Genomic DNA, 12,224 nt, shown 5'->3' on the forward strand with positions numbered 1-12,224 from the left:
AGATTTTAAAAAATAATAATAACTACTTTCTTCCCTTCTGAATTAATTAGAACATATTAAACAGCACTCTCCCCCTACTTTTACCCATCACCCAACTCTTACAGGGAAATCACAGCCCTCTCAAGATGGTCCCTGCATCTTCTTCCCTCTCACTTAAAGGAGGACGAAACGACAGCATGGGAGTCCCAGTGGAGTTGGCATAACATGCTGTTTCCAAACAGATTTTTGTTTGACACAAGAATAAGCTAAGGTGAGAGGTGAGTGGACTCTTCTTCCCTAGCAAAGTAGGATGCAGGACAAAAAAGAGAAGGCTTGAGAAGCAGTGTTTACTAGGATGATTTCCTCCAGAGCATTTCTTTTTTAATACTACTAAAATATTTACTGAGCACCTACCATATCCAAGGAACCAGTACGTTCTTCGTGTGCAACATGTAGAACAGGGCAAGGACTGTGTTTTTAACTCATCTCTGTATTAACAGCACCTAATAGTCTGTTAGATGCTTAATATATTCATGAATTATTTAAATTAAACAACAACAGCAAAAAAGCTATAGTCTCCATGCTAATAACAAAGGGACTTTGGAGTCTCTGTTTCAATAGATTCTGTCAGTAACTGGAAGAAACTACGTAAATCATCTAGCTATGTGCCTCGATTTATCACATTTGTAAAATAAGAAAACTGGACTAAATAAATCTTTACGGTCCTTTCATACTCTAAATTCTGGTCTAAGCTTGCTTCTTATAGTCTAGCCACTTGAGTTATGTACAAGGATTTTCCATAAATTCTCTGAATGAAATTGCTTCTGTAATCATATTTTTATATTTTGGTTTGCTGTTGTAAAGGGGGACACACATATTTTAAAGATTAACATTTTCAAAAGCAAAAGAACAAAGAAAGCCAGGATGAGGGATAGAAAATTCACTGAAGTTCAAAGAATAAGTTCAAATCTCAGCTGAAAGTTTCAGAATACTCTGCCTCCACTTTTGGGTGTTTTGCTCTTTCTTAATGTTTCCTAGAAAGTTCAAGGTATATGCTAAGTAACTTTCATAAGCAAGAGAGCTTAGTTGTTTCCTCACATAGTGAAGCTATGTACAGTATGAAATACTAAAGTAAAAATGAATAAGTTGATTCAGCAATTCCATCTCCAGGTGTCAGTCCCAGAAAGACTTGAACATTTGGCAAAAGAGATCTATATGGAGGTTCATTGCAGCATTATTTGTAACAGTCAAACATTGAAAAAACACTGAGCAGGAGGAGAATGATGAATGAAATGTAGCATATTCATAATGCGGAATACTGTACAGCAATTAAAATAAAAATGATGTACATTTGATAAAGATGGATAGCCCATTAAAACATCATATTGAGTTTAAAAAGTATACTGCAGAAAGATTTGTACAGTGTGATACCATTTTGTGAAAAGACTCCAAAATAATTCCATATCATAATGCATATATATGTATGTATCACCTTTATATCAAGAAATTGAATAAGTGTATTCAAATATCATCATTACTGACTATAGTTTTCAAATGCATTTTAATTTAAGCCAATGTTCTTAAATAAAAAATACCAAGTTGTTACAACAGTTTCAAATGCTGCAGGCAGCACCATGGACAGTGTCACAGGCACCACCAAGGTCAGCACCATGGTCAGCCCCAAAGGGACAGATGCCCTGAAGGTTTCATCCAGGAGCAAAGAAGAGCCAGAGGGTTGAGAACGTTTTCTTATTTTATGGTTAATAAAATTTAATGTAAAAGACTAATAAAAAATACTTGTATAAGAAAAATAATTTACAGCCATTACTTTGAATAAACAGACATTACAATAATAGGTATACTACAATGGTCAAAAAACATTTGTTATTGAACATCAGTTATAATATTTAAAATATGGCATTTCCAGATGGAGAGAAGACTAAATGATTCTTTTAGAAGATTCCCTCAGACTAAGATCACTTACTTGACTTAAAAATTATCTCACCTTACAGACAGAACTCCTGTTCCAGAATCTCTGAATTAGCACTCTCCATACTACCTCCTGTCCTATCTTTGCCTACATCTCTACTTGTGCTGAACCAGCTTTCTACCTTTTATGGCCACATTGTCCATACCATTTAGGCCCCCAAACTTTTCCATGCCTCAACTTATTCCACCTTAGTCCCACCTAATCACTTAGTTTTATAATCTTGCCCATTAAGTCTACTTTATTCATCTTTTAAAGAACTGCCTTTACAATCAAGATAAGCATTTCTGGTAGCAGGAGAATGCTTTAAACATAATTTAAGCTACAAAACACATTTCTCAATTCATCAAAATTTTTAACTTTGAACTTTTATACCTTTTCACAACAGAATTTATCTACACTAAAAGTTAAATTTAAGCACACTCTTAACCCTATATTTAAAAAAATAAGTTTAAGGAAATTAGAAATCTAGGCTATATACATACCCATTTTCTCATTAGGTTTAACAGTGTTCATTTTTATGAATTAAGTAACTAAGTTCATTTTAAGTAATAAGATTTTAACACACCACTCTCAGTGCAAGACAGGTCAAGGGACCAAAAATAAGTAAGAATATAGAAGATCTAAATAGCATAATCAATAAAGTAGAGCTTATAGGTATATACAAAACACCACCCTCTGACAGCAGAGAACATATCTCCTTTTCAGTGCACATGAACCTTTTTCTCTACCCTCTTAGCATATTTTAAGTCTACTATACAGTGTTAATTACAATCACCACGTAGCAATTAGAGCTCCAGAACTTACTCACCTTGCATATTGAAACTTTGTACCTTTTGACCAACAACTCCTCATTTTATAAATGTCATCTTCAAAAATGTCATCATTGTGAAAGGAAAAAATAGCTAATGATTCGAGAAATGATAACTAAGTGCAAACACGATCCTGAACTGGATCCTACCCTGAAGGGGAAAATGCTATACAGGAGATAACCAGGACAATTGACAAAACTGGAATATGAACTATAGATTAAAGTTTCAATGTTTAATTCTATCAATGTTTTACTTTCCTGAATTCGATCAGTATAAGAGCACATCTTTGTTCATAGGAAATACCCACTAAAGTATTAGAGGTAAAGAGGAATGATTTCCACAACTTAATCTCAAATGATTCAGAAAAGAAATGTGTGTGCACATGTTTGCATGTGTGGAGAGAAAGAAAACGATTAAAAAAAAATAAGACAATTGGCAAATCTGGGTAAAAGTAGTATACAGGAATGCTCTGTATTATTTATTTATTTGAGGAAGATTAGCCCTGAGCTAACATCTGCTGCCAATCCTCCTCTTTTTTGCTGAGGAAGACTGGCCCTGAGGTAACACCCATGCCCATCTTCCTCTATTTTATATGTGGGACGCCTGCCAGAGCATGGCTAGACAAGCAGTGCATAGGTCCACACCCGGGATCCGAACCAGCCAAGCCCAGGTCGCCGAAGTGAAACATTAGAACTTAACCACTGCACCACCAAGCCAGCCCCTCTGTATTATTTTTGCAATCTTTCCATAAATATGACTTTTTTTAGGTTTTAAAAGCAACCAGGGGCCAGGCTGGTGGCGCAGTGGTTAAGTGCGCACATTCCACTTTGGCAGCCCGGGGTTTGCAGGTTCGGATCCCGGGTGCGGACATGGCACACTTGGCAAGCCATGCTGTGGTAGGCGTTCTCTATAAAGTAGAGGAAGATGGACACGGATGTTAGCTCAGGGCCAGTCTTCCTCGGAAAAAAGAGTAGGATTGGCAGCAGATGTTAGCTCAGGGCTAATCTTCCTCAAAAAAAAAAAAAAAAAAAGCAAGCAGAAAAAAAGGTGGCTTAATTACAATTGCATTTTCTTTTCTTCCCCTACAGTACCCATGAAGCTGACGTGAAATTTTCTGACAAGAAGATACATATTCTATTTCTCCAACTTTGCCACACTGCTTAAGAGACAATGCCAATTCTTGCTTATAATCCACAAGTGGCTTAGTCCTTTTATTCCCCTTAAGTCATAAATTGCTTTCCATGCCCTTCCCTAATGAACTATGACGACTTTATAACACATTTCATTAAAAAAAGTACACCATTTGTTTAAGTATTGCCACCCTTTCTTCCCCTTAACCTAAATGTGATTTATCTTTCCAAACACAGAAGAAAACATATCTCATATACAGTAAAATGGAATCACCAAGTAATATCAATTATTCCTCTTCAACATAACAGAATTTTAACAAAATTTTCCACAGCTGTAATTTCACAAAGCCCTATTCAACTAATTCTAGGCAAGTCAAATAACTTCTGAGCTATTTTCCTTGACTCCTGAATTCTCCCAACTCCTCACTACACTCCACACTGACATCAGAATTGTTTTCTAAAGGTACGATTTTGACGGGCTCATTCAGAAATCCTTAGGAGACGTCAATTGGCTTTGTGTAAAATCCAAAATTTTCAGTATGTACTTCATTGCTAGGCTCTCCACTAACGGCATGGCTCTCATCGCTTACTACAATCCAGTCAGGCAAATCCCTTCAACCAGGCAACATCTCGGTGAGCACTGCCTACGGTTTGCCTGCTCCCATCTCACTACCTTTATTTATATTATTTCTCATCTTAAGAGTCTTTCTTCCTTGTCTCTACCATGTAATGACTTCCTCCTACTTCATAATCATGCTTAAAACTCCAGTGCCTAGAAAGATTTCTCTGGCTAATTTTCCAGTCTCCAGTCAATTCATCCACTCCTGTTCTATCTTAGCACTTTTCACAGAGCTCCTAATGCTAATATTTGTGCACATATTTACCTTGTAAATATTATGTAAGCAACAAATATGTGGATATTCTTCCCCCATTAGATTATAATTTCCAGGCAGAAAGAAGAGCAAGGAGGGGGCCGGCCCGGTGGCGCAGCGGTTAAGTTCGCATGCTCCGCTTCTCAGCGGCCCAGGCTTCACCAGTTTGGATCCCGGGTGTGGACATGGCACCGCTTGGCACACCATGCTGTGGTAGGCGTCCCACATATAAAGTAGAGGAAGATGGGCACGGATGTTAGCTCAGAGCCAGGCTTCCTCAACAAAAAAGAGGAGGACTGGCAGTAGTTAGCTCAGGGCTAATCTTCCTCAAAAAAAAAAAAAAAAAAAAAAGAACAGCAAGGAGATAAAGAGGTAGGTACCATAACTATTTACTTTCCATTCTCATAGATCTAACCTGTAATATGAATAGGATGAATGTTTAATGGCCTGACAACCAGTAACAGAAAATCGTACGGATCTCCATAACTATGAGAAAATCATAAAGAAAATTTACCTCAGGTAGCTAAAAAATATACCTACCTTCTATTTCTTGCCCAATAGAAAGTCCAGCCCATTTTCGCTATAAGTAAAAGAGAAAAAAAAGACATTTAAAACCACATCAAACAAAATTAGAGAAATGAGGAAAAGAGGAATTCCTATGAGTTTCAGGAACACATACAAAGACCAAAACATGGTACGCTTTTATTGAGTTGTGTTCCACAAAAAGATATGTTGAAGTCTTAACCCCTGGCACTTGTGAATGTGACCGTATTTGGAAACAGGGCCTGCAGATGCAATCAAGTTAAGATGAGGTCCTATCGAATCAGGATAGGCCCTAGGCCAATATGACTGGTGTCCTTATAAGAAAAGAAGAGACACACAGACACACAGGGAGAAAGTCATCTGATAATAGAGGCAGAGACAAGTGATACAGCTACCAGTCAAGGAACATCAAGGATTGTCAGCAACACTGCAAGCTAAGCTTGGCACAGATTCTTCCCTAGGGCCTTCAGAGGGAGCACGGCCCTGCTGACACCCTGATTTCAGACTTCTAGCCTCCAGAACTGTGAGACAATAAATTTCTGTTGCTTTAAGCCATCCAGTTTGTGGTACTTTGTTATGGTGGCCCTAGAAAATTTATAGGCTATAGTTTATATTTGAACACTTGTCCAAAAACACACAAAGTTTGCCTTTTTACTGTAAAGCCGGCACCACTGAGTAGCATGAGCCTTTGCAAAATACAATGCTCCTGAAGGCCTTCATAGTATCAGAGAATATTTCAGTGTTGTAAATGTACTGTGGTTAGTTATACTGTTTGTTACAGTATCACAAAAAGAGAAACATTCAATTCATGAAAACTAAATTAATAGATAATCTATAATGAAACCCAAGTAGGAATTCAAATCACTAAATGGTCATCACTAAAAGGATTTTCAGAAATTTGCAACCAGATTTTAGCTTCTCCCCAGGCCCTAACTAGTTACAATGGCAAGAACGTATGGAGGCAGGCAAGACTGTGTCTAGGCAGGAATTCAGGATTGGCTTGGTATAGATTCAAAATTAGTAATTACTGGTAACACTTCCAAGAACAGTGAGAAAAATAATTTTTGGCTGAAAATCAATAGTTTGTCTACTCATCTGAACACTGTGGATTTTGCAGTGGAGAGTTAAAAGATGCTGCATTGTGAGCATTATTCACCATAGCCAAGAAGTGGAAGCAATCCAAGTGTCCAGTGACTGATGATTGGAGAGAGAAGATGTGGTAGATATATACAATGGAATACCACTCAGCCATAAAAAAAGACAAAATCGTGCCATTCACAACAACATGGATGGACCTTGAGGTATTATATTAAGCGAAATCAGCCAGACAGAGAAAGAGAAACACCGTACGATTTCACTCATATGTGGAATATAAACTAACACACGGACAAAGAGAACAGTTACATGGTTACCGGAGGGGAAGGGGGTTGGGAGTTGTGAAGGGGCACATTTATATGGTGACTGACAAATAATAAAGTCCAACTGAAATTTCACAATGTTATAAACTATTATGACCTCAATAAAATAAAAATTAAAAAAAATAAAAGACGCTGCATTTTGAATACGTGCAACGTCAAGTGTTCTCCCTTCCAACTTTCTCACCGTAGGTCACTTCTCCCTCCTCTCTGCCCTTCACCTCCTTGTTCTGTAATATCCCATCCCACTTCCAGCCAACCTGAAATTTAGCAGCATGCTAGGTAAGCCCAGACTCTGAGTCACAAAGCAGCCACATTTAGGTTCCATACTTCAATTCCAAAGAGAGCCTCCAGGGATGATAATAATAGTATCTATCATATGGGGTTGTTTTGAGAATTAAATGAACTAACACATGCAAAAGTACTTAGAATAGTACCTGGCCTCTAGTAAATGTTTCTTTAAAAAGCAGAGAGACAAGGAGAAATAGTCAGCAACCCCACTTCTGACCACCAGAATCCCAAATGTAGCTCTGTAAAAGCTGGCAAACTCTAGAATATCCCAAACCTTTGATCTATAAAACAAGTGTGAAAAGTAGTCTTGATAATGGAGAGGCATCCAAACAGAGAACAGGGGACTAGTGAGAGAAGATTTCCCATAATCTTTGAGGGTTTCAAGAGATCTTTAACAGTTCCCTAAGGAGTGTTTGATCTCTCTCCCTGAACTTCCGTGGGAGTAAATCAATGCTCACTAGCATAGTAGAAGGAGGTAGGGGTTACATTTACATTGCTTAGGCCTGTGGAATCAGCAGCATGAGCAAGATGATAAGGGAGACAAGGACCCAGATTAGCAGTTGTGATGCTCCCAAATTATCTGTTACGTTCCTGCGACAGTGCTAGGCCACTTTCCCTCCACAGAATCCACCAACAGTTGTAGACGAAATCATAATTCTTCCACTTGTTCCAGAAGTCCAGCAAGTTAGGTTGTAATTTGAGATAACAACTACCTATATCATATTCTTTTCTTTAGTCTCACATCATGGCATCTTAAAATCACTATTAGATGTCAATTTTACAAGCAAATGCTATTTTTATATATTTTCTGGTTACCCTTTGAGTTAACATTAAAATAACGTGACATTTTATCTCATAGCTAACCAATATTACAGCAGAATTTTTTAAAATTAGAAAAAAATCAAGGCAATAAAAGGCAGACACAGTAAAAACTGGCAATTAAGAATATATCTTTAAATCTCTTGTATAATGTCCAGATTATTTTCTTCAATGTCAATCAATATAGCTATATGGTAATACTCGCTTTAAATGAATTGATTCTTCTACACCTTTCAAGAACAGAAGAGAATGCATTAACATCTGAGTTACCTGAGGTAAGCTGAATGCAATGCTCCCTGGAACCACTGATGGATGGGTCCTCAGAGTAAACGTGTACCTGTGGTTGGGAGAGGTCCTCACAATCACATGCCTAAAAGACAGAAACACAGTCAGTACTCCACGTCAAATGTGTTCACTTCCAACAACTGATGCTTGTTGAGTACCAGGTGGAAACATGGCATTACGAGAGTCCTGAAGGAACAGGACCACAAATTTCATTTCCAAAGAATGTCAGCAATTCAAAATGTTTTCCAGGCATAAGGAGCACCTTGGGCCAAACACACATCAAGCAGAATCAGGACCAAGTTAAACAAAGTGCATACCATCCAAAACATCAACTTCATTACATTTCCAATTTACATAAAACTGAAGATAGTGATTTAGAGTCCTTGATATTAAGCAAAAATTAGATGACTTTCCTTTCCTGAGAATTATTTCACATCCTAAATAGAATAAAGGGAGGAGAACCCAGATAGAAGAGCCAGGATATAACCGTCAAAATAAAGTTAGTTTTTAGGACTATTCATTAAATCTTTTTGCACACTCTCACAACAGGTTAAAACAGTAAAAATCCGTAAAATTTAAAAATGAAAAATTTTCACAAAATACATCAGCTTTCATATAGATATCAATATCTACTATTTCAAAGCATTTTGTGCTAATTCACCCTGCTCAGAAGTTATTCATAAACAGATAAAATACAGTCATCTCATGATTATTTTCCACTGCGTCTGAGATGGAAGCTAACAACTGTTGCCAATCTTTTTTTTTTCTGCTTTTTCTCCCCAAATCCCCCAGCACGTAGTTGTATATTTTAGTTGTGCGTCCTTCTAGTTGTGGCATGTGGGATGCCGCCTCAGCATGGCTTGATGAACGGTGCCATGTCCGCGCCCAGGATCCAAACCGGTGAAACCCTGGGCTGCCGAAGCAGAGCGCTCAAACTTAACCACTTGGCCACGGGGCTGGCCCCAGAAGCTTCAAACTCTTTTATGCAACAGCACCATCTTTTTTAAAATAACATTTTAGAATGCTATAATTTTTTAATATTAATGGTAATGCTTCTATATATATCATTTTGCTACTAGAACACACATTCCTTATATCAACTACATTTTAAGTATCTCTCCGTGGGTACAGTGAACCTTCAGCACATATAAAAGAATTCCATGAGCAAATTCTCACACTGATTATCCATACTCCAGCGTATATATGGAAAGTCCCGTGTTCAACTTAGCACCACAGAATTTTTAGGACTAGAAACAATACAATCATGAAGTACAGCCCCTTACTCTGAAGCTGAAAACTGCAGATGATTAGCAATTCTACCTCTGTGAAACTCATGTATTTCACAGTTGGCTTAAAAAAACAAAAAAAGGCTCAGTTAAAATCCTGCCTCTCTGCTCCGTATTTCCTAGCTTGCCTGCTGGTACAGTCCCTTCATCACCTTACCTCTACCAACCTCAGAAGCATATGGAGGGCACTGCACTTGGTAGCAGAGTCTTTAGAAGTTCTGGCAGCAGGTGATATGAATCAGTTAAAATAAATGACAAGGAAAAATGCTTGTAAACATTCTGCATTTGTTATGCACCTTCCAGTTTTCACATCCCTTAGATTGTCATAGTAATGATCAAAATAGCTAATATTTATTGAGGGCTTATTAATGTGCTAGGCACTGTTCTAAGTGCTTTCTTTGTGTAACTCACTCAATCTTCTCAGCTACCCTAAGGAAGACATTATCATCACCACAATTTTACAGATTAGGACACAGAGGTATACAGACAGTAAATAACTGACCCATGGTCACCCAGTTTGTAATTGGCAGAACCAGGAGCCAAAACGAGACAATCTGACTCCAGAGCCAAAAACCTAATAATTATGCTATATATTATTCATACAACCAGTATGTCAGTTCTGCTAAGAAAATAGAGAAAAAATAAAAGTTATATAGAAAAAGCTATGTATGAATTAAAAAACATTATATTTATCAAAGTTAAGACAGTAAAAACTGAAATATATAACTCATTTTCATCTCTTCCATTCTCCAACTCAGCAAAAGGAATAAAAAAATTATTCTAAAGTTTCCTAAAAAATAAGGGCTCTCTAGAAGTTTCTAACATACCACTTAGCAGGTTAGAAGAAAATAAAGTTAGGTACTCACTGGCCAGACTGGAAATCCTTTTCATTCACAACTGCACAGTTAGTTAAAGATAATTCATCTGTAGGACATCTTGCAGCTTGCATACTCTATAAAAATCAATGATATGGAAAATAAGATTGTCATCTTTCATAACCTTACAGAATAGTTTATGCCTTCCTGTCCTCTATTCCTCATCACTTAAGTAACACTATTGTTTTTGACTTCAAGCATCCCTTTACCTGTGACAACAGCAAACCCTTCCTTTGGGAAACTGTTCCTTCCCCATTCCCCATGCTTCTGAGGGCCTGCCAATCACAGCACACACGCAACCACACAGAGTCCTATTCCATCCAGGGGATTTTATATAGACAGGTGCTATAAGAAAGGCATTCTCTTGGAGCCAGCCCCATAGAGTAGTGGTTAAGTTTGGCACACTCTGCTTAGGCAGCCTGAGTACACAGGTTTGGATCCCAGGCATGGACCTACACCACACATCAGCCATGCTGTGGCCGTGACCCACATATAAAACAGAGGAAGACTGGCACAAATGTTAGCTCAAGTCTAATCTTCCTCAGCAAAAACAAAACAAAACAAAAAACCAACGCATTCTCCCTTGCCTCATCACTGCATGGAGGAAAATTTTCTGCTTCCTCTGCTCTAAAAGAGAGTAAAACCACCACAGAGAAAGCAAAGGAGACAGACATGGCAAACAAATACACATCTTGAAACACAGACCTGACAACCAAGTTAAAGTGCTTGAGACCACTCCTGAACACTGGTTATGAGCTAATAAATTCTCTTTTTTTGTTATAGCTTATTTGAGTTGGTTTTCCATTTCCTCCAAAGGAAAAAAAAAAAAAGAATTTTAACTGATTCAAATGCAATGAAGTAAATTCAATGAGTTTGATAAAGTGTCTCATGAAAAAGTATGTTTTTATAAGAGATCCCAAGTGGCTATGAACCATATCTCCTATAGGTTGGAAAAGCCATCTTCCAAATATCTCCAATAAAGATAATTACAGGGTTATTTTTTAAAACAGCAATTAATCTTTTTGATCAACAGCTACTAGCAAAACATTCCTTCACAGAATGTATTTAACCAACATCCCTTCCACCAATCTCTAGGGTTTCCTAGTTAGTGAACTATGACGCTTGTCGTCCTAGTCTGTTACGACTAAAGTGCTCGTTCTTCAAACCTGAAGTCAAAGCTGATTCTTAAATTTGTCTCCCAAATACAAATTTAGAGAGGAAAATAAATCACTTTTTGCCTTGTTTTTGTTTTAACTAAAAGGCTAGTTTCAATATAGTTATCTCAGCTGTTTGGAGTAGTGATCTCTAAAGTGGGATATGTGCACCTGAAGGGTTTGCAAGATAATCCAAGTACCAAAACAAACTGAACTTAGAGACAGACCTCCAAATAGATTTTAAAGAATAATGAAGCATCACTTTGCTTTCCATATTAATAAGTAAAATAAAAATGAGAATATATTTTTCATCTTTAGTTCATCCTTTTTCTTTCTTTTTGTATATGTTTTACTATGTATATAAACTATTAATATATCACTTATAAATAAGTGTGTATGTATATTGGGGATACATGAACAAAACATTCTTTACTTACGGGATTCATGATAAAATGTTTAGAAATTACTAATCTAGAACATGAGATGAATGAAGTCTAGGTCCTAAATTTGCTTTCCAAATGAGATAGTATTTTGCCCCCGGTCACAGTCTAACCAGGCATATGACAAAAACGTACCAAACTTTTTTAGTTTCCCAACTACCCTGGGGTCTCTTTCACCTACAAGCTTCTTCCTTTTATATTCTTCTCTCTCCCCTAACCCTGAGGCCCCTTGCCTAGCCAACACCTACTCATCCTACAATTCTTAGCTTAGACATTACTTTTTCTAGAAGAACTTCCTAGACATCTTCCTCTCCCACTAAACTGATAAAATCAACT

At 37.3% G+C, this 12,224-nt stretch overlaps 1 protein-coding gene across 2 annotated transcripts in view; it reads right to left on the reverse strand.

Annotated features, from left to right (window-relative positions):
* NSF (N-ethylmaleimide sensitive factor, vesicle fusing ATPase) overlaps positions 1-12,224 on the reverse strand; it is a 143,246-nt gene that overhangs the window by 107,455 nt on the left and 23,567 nt on the right. For both annotated transcript variants that reach the window (XM_044744838.2, XM_070483414.1), the window contains exons 2-4: positions 10,286-10,371; positions 8,119-8,218; positions 5,321-5,360 (exon numbers count right to left, since the gene is read on the reverse strand). In XM_044744838.2, coding sequence (XP_044600773.2) covers positions 5,321-5,360; positions 8,119-8,218; positions 10,286-10,371 — 226 coding nt within the window. The remainder of the gene's footprint in view (positions 1-5,320; positions 5,361-8,118; positions 8,219-10,285; positions 10,372-12,224) is intronic.

This window comes from Equus asinus, chromosome 13, assembly GCF_041296235.1.
Source record: "Equus asinus isolate D_3611 breed Donkey chromosome 13, EquAss-T2T_v2, whole genome shotgun sequence".
Taxonomy (NCBI): Eukaryota; Metazoa; Chordata; class Mammalia; order Perissodactyla; family Equidae; genus Equus; species Equus asinus.